Source organism: Protomyctophum parallelum (genome assembly GCF_964188405.1).
Source record: "Protomyctophum parallelum genome assembly, chromosome: 12".
NCBI lineage: Eukaryota > Metazoa > Chordata > Actinopteri > Myctophiformes > Myctophidae > Protomyctophum > Protomyctophum parallelum.
Window position 1 is genome coordinate 46,044,342 of NC_139712.1, and position 25,342 is coordinate 46,069,683.

A 25,342-nucleotide genomic window follows, 5' to 3' on the forward strand; every position below is an offset into this window, starting at 1 on the left:
TATTTATTAACAGTTTGTAGAATTTACAGTACATTTTAAGCACAAACTCAATACAAAGACTGTTAACTGTGAGTGGACGACCCAATTAAGCATTACACTTGTTTACAACAGGGTCCACATTGTTCAATTCATCAAAACATTTAGAGACATACAAATAGACACTTCTATGTAGCTAAAGAGCAGAACAGGAATTCATCATATAGGAAGCAAAAAGGGAAAAGATACATATACAGTGAGGGGAAATGGGGAAATTACTATATGTAATAAATACTACTACAGTACATCTCAGAGGAAAATGTATACTTTTACTCCACTACAATTATTTTAAAACTTAAAGGGGCATTCCACTCATTTTCAACATTTTACTCTGTCATTAATATACCTTGAGCAGTTGTGTGGAAATAATAGAAACAAGTCCCCCCATTCTGTGTTTTCTAGAAGTGGAGGTCTGAACAAAATCATTCACATTGTGAAGTACATCTTGATGATGTGTGCGGCCTGTCTATGCTCAGCCGCACATTAGATATACGCGTTCCAATTCCAGCCATAGGAGCAATCAGAGCCATATGTCGCTACTCTCCTACTCTACTCTTGTCCTCTCCTTCTTTACAACCGGTCCTCTCCTTCTTTAGCAGAGTACTCCGTGCTTTACAACATCCTCGGACCTTTTGATTGGTGCATATATATGTGTTCGTCTGGTTTTGTCTTCCGTCCAGAAACTACAGCCCGTGTTAAAAAAACGGCTGTGCAGACAGTGATAGACTATTAGCATCATCATCATGGTCACGCACTAGAATAAGTATAAACTCCTACCGTCTGAGACGAACTGCGGGACAAGTTGTTGTTGCTGAAACCCTGTTTCTCTTTGCTGCTAAACGGATAGTGATACTGAACCGTCGTCATTTTTGAAAGGTAAGCTTTTGCAGACCAATAAAGCATGCAGCGGCACTGACTAGCTAATAACATTATGGCTAAGCTTAGCTACCAGGTAGCCCACATTTTGACGACCGTTATTGCAAATATATCTATTCTTGATATTGTGGCATATTGTAATGCACGGTAATGATCGAGTGGCAATAGCCAGGAGTTGCAATAATAATAATAATAATAATAATAATAATAAAATATACAACTGTACTGCAACAATGCTATTAATAAATACCTCATAGGGTTTAGGCTGTCCAAGTCAAATTACATGCGCATGTTGTTTCTTTGATTTGCAAATTATTGTTTGCCAACAAAAAATTGCTCCGTTTGGACATTTCAAGTACACCTCAATACAAAAACATAGCCCTCCAAGCAGAACCCAATGCTACTGAAGTTTCTGACATTTGTTGTCGACCCAGTGCATTGGGTCCTGTTGCATCAGTATCATGCCGCCTGGTACGCGGCCATTCATAAAACATAAACAACATGTTTAGCGCCTGACTGCGCTCTTTGACGACATTTTTTCGTGCGAGCGTTTCTGAATATGTGAAGTATAAGTACCCATACATATCTCCTGTGGCGCGGAAGCCATTAAGTATTTTTAATCTTTGTTTGACCGATTTGGTCGCTTTGATTCTTCTCTTCCTTCCTTGTTTATTGACACCTCATTGTACCGCCTATCTGGTTAGCTAGTGGCGCTATAGCTATGACAGAGCAGATCAGAGGCAGGGACGTAGCCGCACAAGCCAACCGCACACCGGGAGGCGGTACAATAAACGGTAAACAAACAAGAATAAATAAAGCGACCAAATCGGTCAAACAAAGATGTAGCGGGATGTATAGGCACTTATAGTTCCCGAATTCAGAATAACTCAAGCAAAAAAAGGCCGTCACACGCCGCACATAGGATCTTAGAGAGCATGTTTACGTCCGCGTTCCAGAATTCCCATACGAAAATATAGTCATGAACAGGGACCCTACATAAAACTCATCAAAATGTCAGAAAAGCTTTATGTAGGGTTCCGAGAGGGGCTAACAAAAACAGTGAGTGGACGACACCATAAACTAAAGAATTACACTTGTTTACAATAGGGCCCACCATTTACAATTCATCAAAACATTTAGAGACACGGATATACACAACTATTATAGTAAAATCATCATAGGAGGTAAAAAGGGAAAAGAAACATATACAGTGAGGGGAAACGGGTGGGTGGGGATTCAGATTTTACGGGGGCCAGTTTCGAATTGCAGCCGTCCGTAGGTGCCCTTTGAGAGCAGTTTTTAAGGAGTCAAGGGATTTGCATGTCTTAATGACTGTTCGTAGGGCGTTCCACATTTTGGTGGCATCAGAGCGAAATTAATTGAATCCCTTGTTTGTGCCGAATCTGGGTTGCACATGGTTTGTTAATAATAATTAAGTAGAATACAATAGATTATCAAATCAGAGTCTGACCGGTGACCATTCTCTTCCATCCACACAGCCATGTCGTTCCACCAGGATCGCGGGGGCCCCAGAGGTGGGGTGCCCCCAGGCCAGCACGGCTCTGCCCAGAACTACCGACCGTGCAACCTTCGACCGCCCCCTCCCCAGCCGCCCGCTCCCGCGTACCATTATGACCCTCAGGGCCATACCGGCGGCGTCGGCTACCACGGAAACAGTGGCTACAACATGGCCCCTCACTCCGACTTCATGTCGTACCCCCCTCCCGTGTCCTCCCAGGCTCCCGGCTCGCTCGGCCAGTGCCCCGTGCGGCCGCCCTTCCCCAAGCCCCCTGTCGGACGACAGCAGGGTTTTCCGGAACCACTGCCCAACTTCCCGCCGCCTCCTCCTCCTCCGGGCAGCTCGGCGGGCGGCTCCTCCACGTCTGGGTCTCAGCAGGCGTCCCAGCAAGCTCAGGGCGGCTACCAGTCGTACATGATGCCCCCCATGCCCCCTCCGCCCATGCCGCACCACCCGCCCATGCCTCCGTCGATGCCCCCTCAGTCCATGGGCTACCACCACCACCCGCCATACGGAATGAACTACCCGCATCCTCCTCACCCGCCGCCCTTCCCTCCGCCTGGCTTCAGCCCCGGTGGCTACGCTCAGAGCCCTGGCTCCTTTAAGCCCGACCACAGCTTCAGGCACGGGGGCCAGCATGGGGGACAGGGGGGCCATGGGGGCCAGCATGGGGGACAGGGGGGGCAGCAGTACAAGTACGAAAAGCCCCCGGAGAACAGGTAGGGCTCTCACGTTTACACATTTAAGTTGCCAAATAATTTGCATGCAGATCATTTGCATTGAACATTACAATTTGTATTTCTGTTACACACTTTTTTTAGGCGTCATAATGGGACAGGGCAGATTATGTGACCGAATACAATGGTTTCACATAATGACAAATGTATGTAATGTATGTATTTGTATATATGATATATAAAGAAATCACTGACAAATTGAATCATTTTTGGTTGATCTGGTATTTCCGCTATTTTTTTTAAATGTGTGAAAATGTTTGGACATTTTTTAACATGGAAACGATTGCATTTACGGTAGCTAGCATTTTATGTAGACATAGCACTCTGTTCTTGCTTACTGTCTGTAAGTCAGTCTAGATTTAGAGCGTCTGCTAAATGCCTAAATTGTAAAATTGACGATGATGTAATGATTGTGACAGGCCGGAGAACAGGAGGTCGCCGGACCGCGGCCATCGTCAAGATGACCACAGGCAGAAGAGCTACGGAGCTGGTAGCCATGGCGACAGGTAGGGCTGCCACCAAATGTTACTTAACAATGAGGGGGGGGAGGGGGGGGGGTGCTTGCAGATTGTCGGGGAGCATGAATAAGACAATCCATGACAGTCCATGTACTTGACTGTGAGATGACATCATGTCTGAAAGCCAGACATTGGAGGGGATAGCGCCCCTCTAAAAATAATCACACACGTGTGAAGTGAGCGATGCCTCTTATCATGATTATGTAGTATGATGAACGAATGTCATCATGCATCCCTTTTCAGCCCCACATAGCATAAAAACTAGGGCACCCACTATCAACTACAACATGACATCATAGCACTTTTATTTGCCATTGTCTTGGCCTGAAAATGTTTATAGACATGACGTCATGGGGGCCACAGACAAAGCCGCGCCAAGTAAAACCAAGAATCACTTGTTCCAACGGACAAGTAAAAATGTAATGCACTTGTCCGGAAAGATTCATTACTTGTCCCGGACAACAGGACAAGCCTTAATGTCAAACCTTATTATAATTGTGACAGGCCTAACGACAGGCCTGGCGACAGGCACAAGATGGAGTTTTCTGGACAACAGAGGAAGGACCGGGGGAGGAGTCCAGACAGGAGTGGGAGACCAGATCCCGACAGGAGAGGGGGACCAGATCCCGACAGGAGAGGGGGACCAGATCCCGACAGGAGTGGGAGACCAGATCCCGACAGGAGACCAGATGGGAGTGGGAGACCAGATGGGAGTGGGAGACCAGATGGGGGACGGTACAGGTCTGAGTATGACCGAGGCAGGAGCCCCCCACCTAGACACAGGAGCAGGGATCGAAGCAGGTAACCACAGCGCAAGTATAGCAAGAGCTAGCTTTTTTTATACTGTATATAGATATAGATGGATACTGTGTGTGTGTGTGTGTGTGTGTGTGTGTGTGTGTGTGTTCTATTATAATTATGTGAAGGATGTTAATGTGATACAGCAGTGTTTTTCAAAGTGGTGTGTGGGGCCCCAGGGTCCTTTGAAGCTGGAGATGATTTCAATAATCGTTTTAACCATGATCGTTTTAACCATGCATACATCTAAAAAAGAAAAGAAAACCCCTAACACAGGTCTTTTATGGGGCTCTGCGGCAAAAATACGTATTGATTGTCCTTGACGTGAAAAAGTTTGAGAATCACTGAGTAGAGCTGCACGATATGGACATAATTTCATATCTCTGTATTATGCCAAATATTGCGATATACGATATTGCCGTTAAAATGTCATATTCTATATGCAACATTGAAAACTAAACACATTATTCAAAAACTGCATAATAAGTCACGCACGCACGCACGCACGCACGCACGCACGCACGCACGCACGCACGCACGCACGCGCACGCACATGATACTGTACACACCCACACCCACAGGAACATGAAAGAGGAGAAACGGAGCTGTGGTTTATTTTCCGAGGGGCACAGGCTAAAACAGAGGGATGTTGCTGGCTTTAAAAGTGGACGATGTATCGATTATATTTTGATATCGCAATGACGTTGTCTTTTTGCGATGCTGATATTGTGCATGTTCGCACCTCGATAACGATATATTGTGCAGCCTTAATGTGTGGAGTCATTTCAAGTGGTGCATGCTTATCTATCACTATGTGTGTTTGTGTCGGCAGGGAGAGGCATCGCCACAGTGTCAGTCGGACTCCCGACAGGCACCGGAAGAGACCAAGGAGGTACCTGTCTGTCTGTCTGTCTGTCTGTCTACACATCCACTTGTCTAATAGTCGAACCCTAATCCTTTTCCATTTCCCGTTGTAGGACATGGAAAAAAGAACCAGTGTTCTAGTGCAGTCACTGCAGTGGTTCATGGAAAAAAGAACCAGTGTTCTAGTGCAGTCACTGCAGTGGTTCATGGAAAAAAGAACCAGTGTTCTAGTGCAGTCACTGCAGTGGTTCCCAAACTGGGTGTTGGAAACCCGGATAGGGGAAACCCAGATGATTCGCTTATTGTGCAACATTGTTGCACAACATACAGTATTATAAGTGTTTACAAGGTATCTACACATTTCTAAAGCTACAGTTGAATGACTTGTAAGACCTGTTGTATTCCAAATTGTCAAATATTACATGAGAAATAGGCAAACATTGGTAAATTAGCTGATTTACAAGCTCACAATGCCCACAAGCTCACAACGCCTTGCGGTGCGGGCGTTGTGAGCTTGTAGTTTCGGCTATTTTCACAATATTTATCTATTGGACCGAGTCAAACTAAATTTAATGACTACAATTCCAAGTGCTTGTCATACACGGTCTGCCCTATTTTGTCAGTACCTAAGTGCCTTACCCCTTATCCCTAAACTTCTTTACCTTTTTTACTATTGTCATGTCCTGACTCCTAATACTTTAGGGGCAGCGCTGGCCAAACGGTTTGCGGAGCGGTCTTGATATCGGCAGGTCGCTAGTTCATATCCCCGGACCGGCACGTTAAAATTACCACCGTTGGAAGTGCCCTTGAGCAAGGCATTGAACCCCCTACCATGAAATGTTCTATGAGCAGGGCCTGGCTGTAAACAAGTTCTTGAGCTTAGTCCAGTTACCCTGGGTAAACATGGTAAATTTGCTAACTTTGCTTTGCCACTGCATGCATGCAGTCACCCTGAGGTCCTTGAGGCCATGATTTTATTATGTAGAATATGTACGTTACACTAGATGTCGCTGGCAATCCATTACATACTGTACATAACAGTGTTGATTTCGTGGACTAAAACTATGACGAAAAATGTTCAGCTATGTTTTTTCACTGACACACTAAATAAAAACGAAGCTATGATGACTAAAATTAAGACTCAATATTGACAATTTTGTCAACAAATAAAAACTAGACTAAAATGTTGGGGAGTGACTAGTGGAGAACAGATCCAGTAGAATAAAAAATAATCTGCTGTCAAAATCAACACATTTGACAGCAGCCCCCCCCCCCCTACCTCCCTCCGAAATACAAGGAATTGGGCTTCCTATGCCAGACTTTCCAATGCGTTTCCTCAGGCTTTCATCTTTGAGCCGAAAGCGAACGAAAATAAAAGCCTGGGTACCGAGGCTACATAATAACAAAATGTTTTTGTTTTTGTTTTTTTTCCCCTTGCAGCCGGTCGGCGAGCAGGGAGAGAAAGCGCAGCCGCTGGGGGGAAGACGCAGAGAGGGACGCCACGAGGAGGTCGGAGAGCTCCGCCAGGGAGCGCGGCGCCTCCTCGCTGCGGGGCCGGGAGACCACGGAGGAGTCCCCCTCCTCCTCGGACCCCCGGGACAGGGACAGGGAGCGCGAGGTCAGGGACCGCGACAGGGAGAGAGACGCCCTGAAGGAGAAGGAGAAGGAGAAAGGGGAGGAGGACAGGGAGGAGGACGAGCTGCTGAAGCCCGCCTGGATCCGCTGCACCCACGCCGAGAACTACTACTCCAACGACCCCATGGACCAAGTGGTACGTATGTTAGCCGCCCAAGTTAACCTTCTGTTAGACTAGAACTCCAACTCCAACCATGGACCAGGGGGTATGTTAGACGCCAGAGTTTACTTTCTGTTAGACTAGAGCTGCAACTCCTAACGACCCCATGGACCAAGTCACCCGAGCTCACCTTCTGATAGGGCTGTCGCCATTACACATTTAAGTTGACAATCGATTAGCCAATCCAAATAGTTTAACCGTTGCTAAGGATGGCAAGCTTTCGACACCTCATAGCTGTCAGTGGTATTTAGCATGGCTGTGCTGTTGAACACATGCACAGCTTAACGTTGGGAATGTTTATGTTACGTGACCCACTGACCCAGTTTATGGCAATAATACTAATCACCGTAGTACTGAAAACCCCTGTCAGATGGTCGTTAACGTTGATTGAGTTGGATACCGTTTCATTTCCTCGTATTTCTAGTTTATTGAAATTATGTCATGCGATTATGTCATCCAGTGCATAGCCTACTTTCTTCTTCGTGTCTGGCCGTCCTCTATATCAAGTCTTTCCAGTGGTTGGCGCAGGCGTGTACAGCGGCATTTGGTTCAGGTCATCTCCAGTACATTGTGGGGCATAGATACATCTCATGATGTGGTCCATTGTTTGTGGTTCGCCACACACACATGCATCAGAAAATGTTAGTTTCCATTTCATGGATGCCTTGCAGCGTCCTTCGCCGACCCGCAGACGGTTCAAGGTTTTCCAGACGGCCCAAGATTGATGATGGCCAGTCACAAGAGTCATTCATCTGGGGTGATGCCTCTCTCTCTCTCTCTGTCCATTGGGTTGTCTGGCTACCCATGCTGTTCCACTGGTTGTGCCACTGGCGACAAGATGGTGTGGTCTCCAGTTCTGCAGTGGTATCCAGGAAGCTGCTTCTGGACCTAAGCTGTTTTTTTGGGGGGGGGGATTCCAGAGAGGGCGTAGAGGCAGGGTATGGGGGTTGTTTTGATGCACCCAGTCCTCATCCTGCAGGCCTCGTTGAGGATAGGGTCTAGTTTGCGTGCAAGACTGGATTTATACCATGCAGGGCAGGCATATTCGGCGGTGGGAAAGCACAGGGCTAGTGCCGCTGAGCGCAGCGTGCTTGGGTGAGCTCCCCACTTTGAGTTGGTTAATTGGCGCAGGAGGTCGCCTACTGCAGGCCAGTGTTGACTAGATTTAGATTTAGATAGATTTTTTGAAGCTCTTGCTATGGAAATGATCGATTGTCATTTAACATGCACCTCAATGGGTGAACATCTTTCAACATGGAAACTATTATGACTATTATATCAAAATAGTAGTAAGTAATAGTAAGTAAAAATAAAAAGTAATTGTGATTAGACGATTATGAAATCATTGCAACAATCCTACCTTCTGTGCCGTACTGTTCATTGCAAACTTTCACTTGCAGTTCTCACTGCTGTGAAACGCGGGGTGCATACGTTAGTTAGACATACTAAACAGTAAACAGTCCGACAGGCATTCATTAGTTCGACAACACCCGTCGCTCCCGACATGCGCTGCTGGTGCTACAACTAACCTGTGCTGCGGGTTAAAACTCTCCAGACATGCGTGGCAGGTTAATCTCCATCCTGAGTCTCGAGCGTTACTATTTGATCTGCCGTTTATGCCGCTCAGGGTGTTAAAAAGTGAAATCTCTAATAGTTAGATAGATGGTAATCTGTTGATCAGTAAAGGGGGTCTCTCCAGTTCTATTGTTACGATACCTATTGTGTCGGCTCAATTCTTTGTTTGATCACTTTCCAATTTCATACTGTGTCCTGTGCGAGTTCTCTCTCCTGATTGCGCCATATTGTTGTTCTGACCTGAAAATGTATTTTCTGTTGTTTACTAAAGAGCTGGGGACACTCATTCTATAGCAATGTTTATTTTGGGGATAGAGCTATTTAACACACACATACACACAATGAATAGTGCCGTTTGTGTTGCCGTTATTATGGTTTAAATGCACACAGACATGCATATCAAATTTCACTTTGAAACGTTAGAAGTAATCATCATTTATCGGCATTGTGAGCTTGTGGATCTGCTATTGTCACATTTTAGTCACCTGGAATGTTTTAGTGTTAGTCTAGTTTTAGTCGACTAAATATCATAAGATTTTAGTCGACTAAATCTACAGGTGATTTAGTGGAATTAAATGTATTTTGGCGGGTCTTGATACCGTCGTAATTTTACACTTCTGAAAATAGCCGATCTACAAGCTGTGAGCTTGTATATCGGCTATTTTCAGCATGCAACCAAGTGTAAAATGACTTATACTGGATGTCTTTTGTCCACTAGTCCCTTCCTAACATCTTAGTCTAGTTTTTATTTGTTGACGAAATTGTCAGTATATTTTGTCTTAGTTTTAGTCATCATAGCTTAGTTTTCATTTAGTTTCGATTTAGTTTTCATCAGTGGAAAAAGTGGTAGTCGACGGAATTATTTCGTCTTAGTTTTAGTCGACGAAACCAACACTGCTCTGTGCGTCCTCTGCCTCCACTCCAGGGCGACTCCACCGTGGTGGGCACCAGCAAACTGCGGGTTCTGTTTGAGCGCTTCGACGACGAGCTGGGCCAGAGGCAGGAGCGTGCCAAATCCACCAGACCTAACTGGGACCCGCCCAAGACCAAGCTAGACGACGAACCAGGTGATTTATGCAGCCGTTTCCCCAAACACTGGGTCGGGAGGGACCCCTTGTTATGGTTACCCTTTAACCCATTTAGACCTGCGGACGATTCTACAAATGCCTTCTAAATCCTGACAGTTTTCTGAAAAAACCCCCCTGTTCTATGTCAGTGGTTCTCAAACATATTCATGTCAAGGACCCCCAAAAATATATATAATTGGCCGCCGACCCCCATCTGAAAATGTATTGTTCCCAGAAGCAAAGATTTGTGTTAACCCATTCTGACCGGGCACCCATTTTGGTGTCGGCATCATGTTATGCTTTAGCTATTTAAAAATAGCAGATCTACAAGCTCATATCGCGCCACCGAGTGGCGCCATACGAGCTTGTAGGTCTGCTATTTTTGAAAAATCGAAGAGCGACTGACATTTTTAGAATCTGATCTCAGGTCAGAATGGGTTCATCAGACCAGTGTGTGTCCGGCGGAAACCTCGTATGAATCTGATCTCAGGTCAGAATGGGTTCATCAGACCAGTGTGTGTCCGGCGGAAACCTCGTATGAATCTGATCTCAGGTCAGAATGGGTTAAAAACGCTCGCTCTGAAAGGTGCCGGAAAGACATGCCACCCCCCCTTTCCCCCGGAAACAATCCGGGGAAAAAAAAGAGAAACACTTTGCTAGCTTACCTTGCTCTCGATTCTATTACATCGCTAAAAGCTCCACAGCGTTCATATTTTGAACGAGAGGCGGATGAGAAGTCAGAAATGAAGCGCTTAGTATATCCATCAGATCAAAACCACGGAGAGCGCCCCAGATGAGCAGATAACGAGGCATTCTTTCTGCCGCGCTAACATGCTAGTGAACGGGAAGCCATTCCTGAGACCAATCGGAACAGACATGCAAATCTTGGGAGAGCACTTCTCCGCCCCCCAAACTGCGTTAGATTTCCCCAAAAAAAACAAGCACATCTTTGACTGATAAATGTATACATTTAATTTGCCCAAATGAATAATCTGTTGGAACGAAAACCTTCTTCAACATTCAAACTGTGTTAATATGAAAAGAACGAAAATCACACATAAAAAAAAAAAAGAAGGTTTTATTTCGACCATTTCGACCATTTCATTCTGGCGAGTTGAGGCACTTTCTGCTGGGCTTGGTCACATAATATGACTGAAGGGCGAAGCGTACGGTGGCCTTAGAGGCTCACTCAAAAATAAAAAAGGAAAAAAAATCAGAATATTATTCTCTCGCCTGATATCATTGAGGATGCGCTAGGGCTAGGACGTGTACAAATGTCCATAGCATCCATCGATTGGATTCCCTATGACGTTTCCAGACGTCCTATGGATGGAATGTGTTTAATGTGTTGTTTCCCGTTCCCAGCGTGCAGCGGCAGTGACTCTGAGTCCGAGTCGGACGGCGAGGGTAGCTCGTCTTCCAGCAGCTGCGACTCTGACATCTTTGACGTCATCGCTGAGATCAAGCGGAAGAAAGCTCACCCGGATCGCATGCACGAGGAGCTGTGGTACAACGACCCGGGACAGGTCCGTCAGCTGTTGGGGAAAATATGTCCAATTCGGGCTATAGAGCGTCACGGTCCCCGACCAGTGGCCCGGAAGACAATTTCCCATAAATTTTTCGCAGATCTACAAGCTCATAGCGAGCTTGTAGGTCTGCTATTTTTGAAAAATCGTGAACATATTTATTTCAGAAAACTGGAGGATTTAGATTTTTTTTTATTTATTTTGAGGTCAGGCCTAAATGGGTTAAAGACATTTACGCCTCGGACAAAGCCAACTCGGCTCCTGAAAAAATCAAGCCAATAAACAAAAAAAATTGGGCTGAACAAATAATTCGAAATAAGAAAAAAAAAAAAGGCAGGGTACACCACTTTTTAGAGTTTTTCTTTCTAATTATTTGCTTGGCCCAAAAAAGTGTTTGTCATGATTTGTCAGGAGCCGAGTTGGCTTTGTCCGAGAGGCTTAAAGGTCTTTAAATAAATACTTTTTGAAATGTCTATGGGGAAAATGAATGGGGAAATTCTCTTCCGGGACGCTCTATATGCATTATGCAAACACCATTTTGGAAATAATTGGGCCCCTTCACAGGTGTAATGAAGGCTCTGTTCCTTTCTGGTCAAATAGAGTCGGGGTGCTGCTAAGGGCGAATGTTGACTCACTGGAAACACTGAGTGGGTCTCAACATGTTCTTGAGTGCGTTCCAAATGGCCCCGTGCGAGCCTTAATTAGTATCATCGGTAACACCTGAAGGAAGTTCGGAAGCGGCCTGGAAGTAGGAAGTTATTCTGTATGCATATAGCAGCCCATCCTAAAATAAATGCACCACGTCTCTCTGTGTGTACATAATGTCTGTACGTCTGTAATCCACACAACTTGAGAACCGTTTGCCCCACCGACTTCAAATTTGACACGCGATAAAATAAGCATGCACACACACACGCACGCACAGCATTTCATTCTCAAATAGCTTGAGCACTTCTGATTCCATTCCGTTTGAACCCGTGTGTGCCTCAAAGGACAGAGTGTGACTCTTCACACTGGCAGGGTTTAGGTTAGGGATGCACCGATCCGATACTCGTATCGGAGATCGGCGCCGATCCAGGCTAAAATTCTAGATTGGGTATCGGATCGGTGGCCGATCCATTATCCGATCCGATCCGATAATTATGTGTAATTACAGTATGAAAACAACTCTACCTCCTCTGTGACACAGCAGTGTAGTATTGACAGTATAACATGTGGAATGCAGCCAGGCTAGCCTGCGCACACATTAACCTGGTCTAATTGTTGCACAGTTAGTTAATAAATAATTCAGTGCATTTATATCTGTGTTTGTTACATTTTGTTTTACAAAGTTGGGAAAGTAATGTTTAAGTCAAGCCTTGATGTTGCCTTACACAAAATAATGATTCCAGACTCCACACAGTGAGGCATACAGCTTAATAGGTTATTACGTTTCTTTGTGGGCGGTATCGGATCGGTACTCTGTATCGGCAGATACTGGACCCCCATGTATCGAAATCGGTATCGAATGCCAAAAAGCCGGATCGGTGCATCCCTAGTTTAGGCAGGCCTGTGCTCCGTGTGTGCAGCTCAGTGCGAAGGATGGAGAATGACACCCACAGTGCTTGTATGAAGTTAATGGGTAGAGTGTTGCTTCCCCTCTGCCACGGTGCGACGTTTCATTTCCACCGGGAGAGCCACCCATGCTGTCAATGTGTAGCGGTACGCATGTGAGTCACTCACAAAAAAACCATCCGCCATATGGCGTATACATTCCATTGGATTTCGTTGTCTCTTGCGATTGTTGGCTGATTGCATTTGCTGTCTGCGCAGATGAATGATGGCCCGCTATGCAAGTGCAGCGCCAAGGCCAGACGCACAGGCATCCGCCACAGCATCTACCCAGGGGAGGAGGTATGATATGCCATGAATAAATCACCCTTTTTCCCTTTTTTTACCGCATGGGAATGGAACCCTGTCACACCAAGGGCAAAAGCATTATCCCCGTCAACCTCGACTGTATGTACTCCTTATGTTTGTGGGTGGTTTACATATAGCCATATTCCAATCTTTTCACACCTTTGTCGTCACCTATGGGGGAAGTATTGAATGCATCTTATGGCGTCTGTAACCCCCTTTTAAGCCCAAACTGGGCACCATGCACAAGAGTTCCATGGTGAATCATTGGTGCACTTTGGGCTTTAAGCCAAAACCTTCCAAACCAATGATTCGCCATGCACATTGCATTTACGTATGTCCTGCCCTCTTCTGATTGGACAATATTCCTATAGAGGCAACCACTATATATATATATATATTATATTATGTATAGTAGGGATTTAACCCATTCTGACCGGGCACCCATTTTGGTGTTAGCATCATGTTATGCTTTAGCTATTGAAAAATAGCAGATCTACAAGCTCATATCGCGCCACCGAGTGGCGCGATACGAGCTTGTAGGTCTGCTATTTTTGAAAAATCGAAGAGCGACTGACATTTTTTTAGAATCTGATCTCAGGTCAGAATGGGTTCATCAGACCAGTGTGTGTCCGGCGGAAACCTCGTATGAATCTGATCTCAGGTCAGAATGGGTTAAGCAACTAGTCGACTATTCAACTAGTCGACTATTCAATCCACTAGTCGACCTTGCTGGTACTAGTCGACTAGTTGTAGGCCTCCAGATCAGCTAGATTATATTATAGTCACCAATGTACACAGTTTTTTAAGGTAGGCAACTAGTACAAATCACTAGAAGTGAAAGCCCTAATGTATAGCCATCATGTATACATTTGTAATGTCTAATATATCTTCTATTGGTCCCAGCCTGTGAAAAACTGCCGCCTAATGAACAACAACTCGGGCAAGCTGTTCCACTACAGGATCACCGTGTCTCCGCCCACCAACTTCTTGGTACGTACAGTATGCATGTCTCTCTCATTTACAGTATGCATGTCTCTCTCATTTACAGTATGCATGTCTCTCTCATTTACAGTATGCATGTCTCTCTCATTTACAGTATGCATGTCTCTCATTTACAGTATGCATGTCTCTCTCATTTACAGTATGCATGTCTCTCTCATTTACAGTATGCATGTCTCTCTCATTTCCTGCTCTACAACTATCAAATTGGACATACATTTATCCATATCCCATTCTGACCTGAGATCAGATTCATACGAGGTTTCCGCCGGACACACACTGGTCCTGATGAACCCATTCTGACCTGAGATCAGATTCTAAAAATGTCAGTCGCTCTTCGATTTTTCAAAAATAGCAGACCTACAAGCTCGTATCGCGCCACTCGGTGGCGCGATACGAGCTTGTAGGTCTGCTATTTTTAAATAGCTAAAGCATAACATGAGGCTGAAACCAAAATGGGTGCCCGGTCAGAATGGGTTATAAAGCTTTGTTTAACCCGTCCGACACCTCAACAAGTCTGTTTCAAGTTGCTCCAGAGTTGCCCAAATGCATAATTCTTCATCGAAAACTGAATGATTATGAAGGGCCCCAATGAAGATTATGAAGGCCCCAATGAAGATTATGAAGGGCCCTGAATGATTATGAAGGCCCCTGAATGATTATGAAGGCCCCCAATGAAGATTATGAAGGCCCCTGAATGATTATGAAGGCCCCTAATGATTATGAAGGCCCCTGAATGATTATGAAGGCCCCTGAATGATTATGAAGGCCCCTGAATGATTATGAAGGCCCCTGAATGATTATGAAGGCCCTGAATGATTATGAAGGCCCCTGAATGATTATGAAGGCCCCCAATGAAGATTATGAAGGCCCCCAATGAAGATTATGAAGGCCCCCAATGAAGATTATGAAGGCCCCCAATGAAGATTATGAAGGCCCCCAATGAAGATTATGAAGGGCCCCAATGAAGATTATGAAGGGCCCGAATGAAGATTATGAAGGCCCCTGAATGATTATGAAGGGCCCCAATGAAGATTATGAAGGCCCCTGAATGATTATGAAGGCCCCTGAATGATTATGAAGGGCCCCAATGAAGATTATGAAGGCCCCTGAATGATTATGAAGGGCCCCAATGAAGATTATGAAGGCCCCTGAATGATTATGAAGGCCCCTGAATGATTATGAAGGCCCCTGAATGATTATGAAGGGCCCCTGAATGATTATGAAGGGCCCTGAATGATTATGAAGGGCCCTGAATGATTATGAAGGGGCCCCAATGAAGATTATGAAGGCCCCCAATGAAGATTATGAAGGCCCCTGAATGATTATGAAGGCCCCTGAATGATTATGAAGGCCCCTGAATGATTATGAAGGCCCCTGAATGATTATGAAGGCCCCTGAATGATTATGAAGGCCCCTGAATGATTATGAAGGCCCCTGAATGATTATGAAGGCCCCTGAATGATTATGAAGGCCCCTTTATGATTATGAAGGCCCCTGAATGATTATGAAGGCCCCTGAATGATTATGAAGGCCCCTGAATGATTATGAAGGGCCCCAATGAAGATTATGAAGGCCCCTGAATGATTATGAAGTGCAAAGCAAAGATATGTACAGAACATTCGCTGTACTTTGCAGCACCGGTGCTAGTCAAAAGTGATCATATGACTCACTTGGACATGCACAGTAGTCTTTTATAGCCACCAAGATAATGTGAAAATAGCATTTAACCCTTGGCCTACAATTAACGGAAAAAACGGAATTAATCGAAAAATCTAAACCTCCCGTAAACGGAATGACAATCAATATCAGTTATCGCGGGGTCAAAAGAGCAAAAATTAATATTTTTTCGCTAATATCACTAATGTTGGATGTAATTTACCAAAAAACGGCCGAAATCCGCGTGATCGTGCGCTATCGTGCACGCGCCGCCGTCTCTATGTGCGTCGCTGTAAAAAATGTGATATTTTGCAATCTTTTGGGGTTGATTTGAGGTTAATTTGACTTAGTTATGAAAAATATAGCATTAGCTTAGCAATCCGACCAGCCAAGCTATTGACTAGGGTCAAAATACTACAGGATGTTGTTGATCGTTGAACCGGAAGTGACTTAGGAAGATCCGTCTATTTTAGCCAAAATCAGCATAATGGTGCTTTCCCGCCATCTGGTGGCGATTCGAGAGAATAGATTTGCAATGAAAGAAAAAAGAAAAAACATCTCTCCAATCCACCAGATCTTTCTTGTATGTTAAAACGATGAATTAAAAATATGCCAATTTGTTACCCAAAACAAAAAAAATTGGGACTGGCAGTCCAAGGGTTAATCAACACATTGTAGGGTTGTACACCATTGTAAGATGTAATTACTTTACACCTTTCTTTGGTGTGGTTTAAATCCTTAAAAATAACGAGGCATTCTCACTGCCTTAATGCGTGAATTCTAAGGCTGATATCAGTTATCATCATCTTGGTCATCGCATCAATTTAGATCTATGTACTGTATGTTATAATATTCATTGTCAGCCACATGTGGCCCCCACCTTCACTTAATGCAGCCCGCAGGTTAATATCAGAACACTGATATAGCATTGATTGCAGCTGTTACAATTTCAAACATGATCCGCTTGAATTACTTGGTGACTAGTATTAAAATATTATTGTCTTTTTGTGTCCAATGTAGTTATATTAACAGTACATACAGTATAACTAAATGCAATTGAAATTCAATGAAAAGGTTACTTTTCAGGATTCCAATTCAAATATATCAAAACATTCAGGATTTCAATTCAAATATAGCAAAAAAATAGCAGATCTACAAGCTCAAAACGCGTCACTTGTAGATCGGCTATTTTTGCTACGACAGTAGTATGCACTGTGGCCCTCTGGAGTGAGTGTGGAAATATTGTGGCCCTCTCCATCGTCAAAGTTTCCCACCCCTGGTATAAGGTATGGTGTTCACTGAAGTCCTGTGTGTGTGTTTGTCGTTGTTTCCTCCTCTCCAGACTGACAGACCCACGGTGATTGAATATGACGACCATGAGTACCTGTTTGAAGGCTTCTCCCTCTTCTCCCACAAGATTCTCTCTAATGTAAGTCCCCCCTGCCATGTTGTCTCCTCCTCCCCCTGCTCGCTTCTCTTTGCTCATGTTCTCACCACACCTCCAGATTTGGAGCGACGCCCCTCTGTGCTGTAGTTCACTCCCACTCCTAGGCCATGTGGCTCCTTAGCCCAGGCTTTTCTTGTTCTTGTGAAAACGAAACACCTCCGAGGCTAGTAAATAAACAATGGACATTCAGAGTTTATTTTCTCTTGGATCCATCCCTCGGAAACAAGTCCTCAGGACTTTGTTTTTGGGTTACCCTTAGGCTTTTAGACCAAGTTAATGACTCTACTCATACTGTTTGCATTTCTGTGTAATCAAATATTTAATCAATCAATCAATCAATCCATCCCTGTGTTCCTCTCCCTCTCCTCTCCTCTCCTCTCCTCTCCTCTCCTCTCCTCTCCTCTCCTCTCCTCTCCTCTCCTCTCCTCTCCTCTCCTCTCCTCTCCTCTCCTCTCCTCTCCTCTCCTCTCCTCTCCTCTCCTCTCCTCTCCTCTCCTCTCCTCTCCTCTCCCCTGACCTTGTGTGAAGTTATGTATCATACTTCCCTCTGCAGTCGTTTAGCTACCTGCCTGTAACCCTCAGGAGTGTACCCATTTCTAAATCCTGACCTAAGTAAGGTTTCTGAAAAACATCAAATATTTATATAGCAGCAGCATTTTTTTTTTTTACATTTTTGAATGCTGTACATACTGTACAGAACCCCAAAAGGGGTTCCCACCCAGAATGGGTTATTGGGTTTTTAGAAATTGATTATTCAGAATATGCTCCTCATTGACTTGAACGCTGAAACGGCTCTCAAAGTCAATTTATCCCCTGAGCAAGCAGGCTGGCACTATTCGCTCAATGGTAAAGATTTCAGCACTGGCACATGAAACCATTTTCACATCCGCGGCAGAAGAGGAAAGTTAATTAGTGCGGCTATAATTCAATACAACCGGCCTGATTTAATCATATTTTCATCAAGTACTTCTTCCACAGTAGGATTGTGTAATTCTCAGTATGTTTAATGTGTACTGCTAACAAATAAATTGCCTTCTTTATTTAGCAAATTGTTGCCTCTGTTGTTTTACCATAATTTGGTCAGTATTCATGCTCATCTCTAAAAGGACTGTGAGGATTAGCACAGATTAGAGTTGTTAATATTTAAACAGCCCTGTGGTTAAATCGTGGTATAAAACACTTAAGCGTCTTTGGGGCGGAGAGCACAAGAGAAGGGGATTAGCGGACCCCAGGGCCCAAACAATATCAGCCGGAGTTTAGTTACTTCGGGATGGGGCAGCAATCAAGCTAAACGCACGCTTTGCAGGTTAATCTCTTAAAATGGACTCCTGTGTGCTCCGACAACAATGAGCGTCTAGCTATAGGCAGATTAAACACGGCAAGAGACGGGCTTATCTGTTTAGCGAGATTCAAGTCTCTTAGCAGTTAGAAATCCCTGGGCTTTTAAGACCTGTGAGTGAGTGCGTGCAGCGATGGCACATGTGTGCGCGTGTGATTCATGGGGGAGTGACACAGTTTGTGTGCAGCCTGTTCTTACAGCAATGTTGTTTTTGACAGCACATTTTTGTTTAGTATATAGTCAGTCTTTTGAATTAAATTCAAAAGACCGACAAGTACATTCGCACGTGGTGACGTGATGCATGCAAGCGAAGGCATGTGGGTGAGTCTTCTCACACACCTGTCATTTCTGCAGAGGTGGCCAGAGTTGACAAGAGATGCGTTTTTCTCCTGTAATGAGTTTTCCTTGAAAGGCCGTAAACCTTTCTTCCCAATCCTAGGATAATGAATCACCCCCCGTCTCCCTTTCTTATCCCCCCCCCCCCCCCCCCCCCCCCTCCATCTCTTTTCTCCTCTCATCCTCTCAGATCCCATTGTGCCGTGTGATTCGTTTCAACATAGATTACACCATTCACTTCATAGAGGAGATGACGCCGGAGGTCAGTAAATCCACTCGCTATCTCTCTTTTCTCTCTCGTCCTTTTTCTGTCCCCCCCTTTGTTTTGAGCTCAAGTGGGCTGACTGAGTACTGACTGCCCTCAGCTGAGCTCTCTGTAACCTACACCCAGTGCTGGGGAAAAAGTACTCAAAATGTTTTACTTAAGTAAAGGTATCAATGCTGCAATATAGAAATACTGTTACAAGTCCAGCCTTCAATATGTACTTGTAGTAAAAAGTGAAAAAAGTATTGGTATAAAAATGTACTTAAGTGAAGGTATCAATGCTGCAATATAGAAATACTGTTACAAGTCCAGCCTTCAATATGTACATGTAGTAAAAAAGTGCAAAAGTATTGGTATCAAAATGTACTTAAAGTATCAAAAAAATATAGTACCGTCGAATGTCCTGTTTCACACATTGGCGAAGAGCGCGATGTGTCATAAACCACCGAAAAAGACCACATCGATGACCGAGATCTCAACGGCAGAGAATGTGTTCAGAAGCTGTGTAGATACGGTTTAACGGCAGAGAATGTGTTCAGAAGCTCTGTAGAGACGGTTTAACGGCAGAGAATGTGTTCAGTAGCTCTGTAGATACGGTTTAACGGCAGAGAATGTGTTCAGAAGCTCTGTAGACACGGTTTAACGGCAGAGAATGTGTTCAGAAGCTCTGTAGACACGGTTTAACGGCAGAGAATGTGTTCAGAAGCTCTGTAGATACGGTTTAACGGCAGAGGATGTGTTCAGTAGCTCTGTAGATACGGTTTAACGGCAGAGAATGTGTTCAGAAGCTCTGTAGATACGGTTTAACGGCAGAGAATGTGTTCAGAAGCTGTGTAGATACGGTTTAACGGCAGAGAATGTGTTCAGAAGCTCTGTAGATGCGGTTTAACGGCAGAGAATGTGTTCAGAAGCTCTGTAGATGCGGTTTAACGGCAGAGAATGTGTTCAGACGCTCTGTAGATACGGTTTAACGGCAGATAATGTGTTCAGAAGCTCTGTAGATACGGTTTAACGGCAGAGAATGTGTTCAGAAGCTCTGTAGATACGGTTTAACGGCAGAGAATGTGTTCAGTAGCTCTGTAGAGACGGTTTAACGGCAGAGAATGTGTTCAGAAGCTCTGTAGATACGGTTTAACGGCAGAGAATGTGTTCAGAAGCTCTGTAGATACGGTTTAACGGCAGAGAATGTGTTCAGAAGCTCTGTAGACACGGTTTAACGGCAGAGAATGTGTTCAGAAGCTCTGTAGATACGGTTTAACGGCAGAGAATGTGTTCAGAAGCTCTGGAGATACGGTTTAACGGCAGAGAATGTGTTCAGTAGCTCTGTAGATGCGGTTTAACGGCAGAGAATGTGTTCAGAAGCTCTGTAGATACGGTTTAACGGCAGAGAATGTGTTCAGAAGCTCTGGAGATACGGTTTAACGGCAGAGAATGTGTTCAGTAGCTCTGTAGATGCGGTTTAACGGCAGAGAATGTGTTCAGAAGCTCTGGAGATACGGTTTAACGGCAGAGAATGTGTTCAGAAGCTCTGTAGATACGGTTTAACGGCAGATAATGTGTTCAGAAGCTCTGTAGATACGGTTTAACGGCAGAGAATGTGTTCAGAAGCTCTGTAGATACGGTTTAACGGCAGAGAATGTGTTCAGAAGCTCTGTAGATATGGTTTAACGGCAGAGAATGTGTTCAGAAGCTCTGTAGATACGGTTTAACGGCAGAGAATGTGTTCAGAAGCTCTGTAGATACGGTTTAACGGCAGAGAATGTGTTCAGTAGCTCTGTAGATACGGTTTAACGGCAGATAATGTGTTCAGAAGCTCTGTAGATACGGTTTAACGGCAGAGAATGTGTTCAGAAGCTCTGTAGATACGGTTTAACGGCAGAGAATGTGTTCAGAAGCTCTGGAGATACGGTTTAACGGCAGAGAATGTGTTCAGAAGCTCTGTAGATACGGTTTAACGGCAGAGAATGTGTTCAGAAGCTCTGTAGATACGGTTTAACGGCAGAGAATGTGTTCAGAAGCTCTGTAGATACGGTTTAACGGCAGAGAATGTGTTCAGAAGCTCTGTAGATACGGTTTAACGGCAGAGAATGTGTTCAGAAGCTCTGTAGATACGGTTTAACGGCAGATAATGTGTTCAGAAGCTCTGTAGATACGGTTTAACGGCAGATAATGTGTTCAGAAGCTCTGTAGATACGGTTTAACATCAGAGAATGTGTTCAGAAGCTCTGTAGGTACGGTTTAACGGCAGAGAATGTGTTCAGAAGCTCTGTAGGTACGGTTTAACGGCAGAGAATGTGTTCAGAAGCTCTGTAGATACGGTTTAACGGCAGAGAATGTGTTCAGAAGCTCTGTAGGTACGGTTTAACGGCAGAGAATGTGTTCAGAAGCTCTGTAGGTACGGTTTAACGGCAGAGAATGTGTTCAGAAGCTCTGTAGATACGGTTTAACGGCAGAGAATGTGTTCAGAAGCTCTGTAGGTACGGTTTAACGGCAGAGAATGTGTTCAGAAGCTCTGTGGATACGGTTTAACGGCAGATAATGTGTTCAGAAGCTCTGTAGATGCGGTTTAACGGCAGAGAATGTGTTCAGAAGCTCTGTAGACACGGTTTAACGGCAGAGAATGTGTTCAGAAGCTCTGTAGACACGGTTTAACGGCAGAGAATGTGTTCAGAAGCTCTGTAGATACGGTTTAACGGCAGAGAATGTGTTCAGAAGCTCTGTAGATACGGTTTAACGGCAGAGAATGTGTTCAGAAGCTCTGTAGAGACGGTTTAACGGCAGAGAATGTGTTCAGAAGCTCTGTAGATACGGTTTAACGGCAGAGAATGTGTTCAGAAGCTCTGTAGACACGGTTTAACGGCAGAGAATGTGTTCAGAAGCTCTGTAGATGCGGTTTAACGGCAGAGAATGTGTTCAGAAGCTCTGGAGATATGGTTTAACGGCAGAGAATGTGTTCAGAAGCTCTGTAGATACGGTTTAACGGCAGAGAATGTGTTCAGAAGCTCTGTAGATACGGTTTAACGGCAGAGAATGTGTTCAGAAGCTCTGTAGATGCGGTTTAACGGCAGAGAATGTATTCAGTAGCTCTGTAGAGACGGTTTAACGGCAGAGAATGTGTTCAGAAGCTCTGTAGATACGGTTTAACGGCAGAGAATGTGTTCAGAAGCTCTGTAGATACGGTTTAACAGCAGAGAATGTGTTCAGAAGCTCTGGAGATACGGTTTAACGGCAGAGAATGTGTTCAGAAGCTCTGTAGATACGGTTTAACGGCAGAGAATGTGTTCAGTAGCTCTGTAGATGCGGTTTAACGGCAGAGAATGTGTTCAGTAGCTCTGTAGATGCGGTTTAACGGCAGAGAATGTGTTCAGAAGCTCTGTAGACACGGTTTAACGGCAGAGAATGTGTTCAGAAGCTCTGTAGATACGGTTTAACGGCAGAGAATGTGTTCAGAAGCTCTGTAGATACGGTTTAACGGCAGAGAATGTGTTCAGAAGCTCTGGAGATACGGTTTAACGGCAGAGAATGTGTTCAGTAGCTCTGTAGATACGGTTTAACGGCAGAGAATGTGTTCAGAAGCTCTGTAGATACGGTTTAACGGCAGAGAATGTGTTCAGAAGCTCTGTAGATACGGTTTAACGGCAGAGAATGTGTTCAGAAGCTCTGGAGATACGGTTTAACGGCAGAGAATGTGTTCAGAAGCTCTGTAGATACGGTTTAAAGGCAGAGAATGTGTTCAGAAGGCTCTGTAGATACGGTTTAACGGCAGAGAATGTGTTCAGAAGGCTCTGTAGATACGGTTTAACGGCAGAGAATGTGTTCAGAAGCTCTGTAGACACGGTTTAACGGCAGAGAATGTGTTCAGAAGCTCTGTAGATGCGGTTTAACGGCAGAGAATGTGTTCAGAAGCTCTGTAGATACGGTTTAACGGCAGAGAATGTGTTCAGAAGCTCTGTAGATACGGTTTAACGGCAGAGAATGTGTTCAGAAGCTCTGTAGATACGGTTTAACGGCAGAGAATGTGTTCAGAAGCTCTGTAGATACGGTTTAACGGCAGAGAATGTGTTCAGTAGCTCTGGAGATACGGTTCAACGGCAGAGAATGTGTTCAGAAGCTCTGTAGATACGGTTTAACGGCAGAGAATGTGTTCAGAAGCTCTGTAGATACGGTTTAACGGCAGAGAATGTGTTCAGAAGCTCTGTAGATACGGTTTAACGGCAGAGAATGTGTTCAGAAGCTCTGTAGATACGGTTTAACGGCAGAGAATGTGTTCAGAAGCTCTGTAGATACGGTTTAACGGCAGAGAATGTGTTCAGAAGCTCTGTAGATACGGTTTAACGGCAGAGAATGTGTTCAGAAGCTCTGTAGATACGGTTTAACGGCAGAGAATGTGTTCAGAAGCTCTGTAGATACGGTTTCCAGACACTGCCTGTGATTGTTGTTTTGGTCTTATTTTTCCCTATTCTAAGTGTTTGTGCCCCTGGACGGTAAGCGGTAACCCCCATGCATTCTTCCTCTTGTGCTCAGAACTACTGCGTTCAAGGCCTGGAGTCGTTCTCCAACTACTTGTTCAAGGACGTTCTGGAGCTGTACGACTGGAACCTAACAGGTACGACGATGAGAGCAGTAGGAAGCACAATCTCACCATACATTGACCATCAATTTGGAGTACGTCACGACCGCGTGAAACGCCAGATCCGACAACGCGACAAATTATGCTGTGATCTTTGCATCTTTTGCATCTGCCCGTGTGAACGCAGCTTAACCCCTTTAATATATCACAGGGGCAGGTGCAGGCAGTAGCGTTATGAGATCATAATCATCATACAGTACGCAATGCCGTTCTCAACCCATGGGTCGTGACCCCTTGGGGGGGGTCGCCAAATTATTTTGGAGGGTCCCCAAATTTATTTAAAAAAAAAAAGAAAAAATCTTCAACTGAATGGCTGAAAAATGGAAATTAAGAGTTTACATAGTATGTGGTGCATGCATAAACTTTCCTTAATGATTATATCTGGTTTCAGTATTCATTTATGATATATTATACTTTTGGAAATATATACATTTGCAACATTTCACAAGATCGGTGTCGGATCGGTATTGGCTGATCATGAGAAAAACAATCGGTGATAGGTATCTGTCCCAAAAAACCGGGTCGGAGCATCCCTAGCAAAAAACGATCAAAATAAAACCTGTTTCCGTTAACTTGTTATTTACATTATTTTCAGTTTTTATATTGATATTTGCACTGTGGTAAAACAATATATACCATAGAGAATACCTTCCGATGACATTTTAAATTGTGTCAGACTTGGGACAGTTTTTGCCAGTGGCCTTTAATAGCTATTGGAAAGTCAATTACATTACAGTACTAATCTCAGGATCATAAATCTTATTCCTCAGGTCCAGAGATGGAAAATGGGTCCCCTGGTTGCCAGCAGTTCCATTTCATGCCTCGCTTTGTCCGGTTTCTACCAGGTGAGACTGCAAACCTCCCTTAATGTGTCATTTCCTGCATGGTGGCACTGACATGTGCGGTGATTTTAGTATTTCCCTGCCATCTCCTGACATGGTTATCACCATGTCAGGAGACATGGTTATCACCATGTCAGGAGACATGGTGATAACCATGTCAGGAGACATGGTGATAACCATGTCAGGAGACATGGTGATAACCATGTCAGGAGACATGGTGATCACCATGTCAGGAGACATGGTGATCACCATGTCAGGAGACATGGTGATCACCATGTCAGGAGACATGGTGATCACCATGTCAGGAGACATGGTGATCACCATGTCAGGAGACATGGTGATAACCATGTCAGGAGACATGGTGATCACCATGTCAGGAGACATGGTGATCACCATGTCAGGAGACATGGTGATCACCATGTCAGGAGACATGGTGATAACCATGTCAGGAGACATTGTGATACCTCAGCGTCGGGGAGTCCTGCTGCTCCCGTCGATGGTCGCACACTTCCATTTCACACGAGTCACGAGCGGATGTGTTTCCTCGCCAGCAAACCGCTCGCTTCCCCTCCAGCTTGCCGAGTTCATTATTTAAATGGAAATGCACAAAGACAA

The 25,342-nt window shown here is 44.6% G+C and overlaps 1 protein-coding gene across 1 annotated transcript in view; it reads left to right on the forward strand.

Moving 5' to 3' along the window:
• The first annotated feature begins 758 nt into the window (after positions 1-758).
• Positions 759-25,342, forward strand: part of drosha (drosha ribonuclease III) — a 232,053-nt gene continuing 207,469 nt past the window's right edge. Inside the window, exons 1-14 of the mRNA XM_083777811.1 lie at positions 759-912; positions 2,412-3,150; positions 3,588-3,674; positions 4,191-4,487; positions 5,317-5,376; positions 6,789-7,119; positions 9,644-9,785; positions 11,151-11,311; positions 13,124-13,204; positions 14,114-14,200; positions 17,211-17,297; positions 19,181-19,252; positions 23,780-23,861; positions 24,656-24,730. Of these exons, the coding sequence (XP_083633937.1) occupies positions 2,414-3,150; positions 3,588-3,674; positions 4,191-4,487; positions 5,317-5,376; positions 6,789-7,119; positions 9,644-9,785; positions 11,151-11,311; positions 13,124-13,204; positions 14,114-14,200; positions 17,211-17,297; positions 19,181-19,252; positions 23,780-23,861; positions 24,656-24,730 (2,299 nt within the window). The 5' untranslated portion in view covers positions 759-912; positions 2,412-2,413. The remainder of the gene's footprint in view (positions 913-2,411; positions 3,151-3,587; positions 3,675-4,190; positions 4,488-5,316; positions 5,377-6,788; positions 7,120-9,643; positions 9,786-11,150; positions 11,312-13,123; positions 13,205-14,113; positions 14,201-17,210; positions 17,298-19,180; positions 19,253-23,779; positions 23,862-24,655; positions 24,731-25,342) is intronic.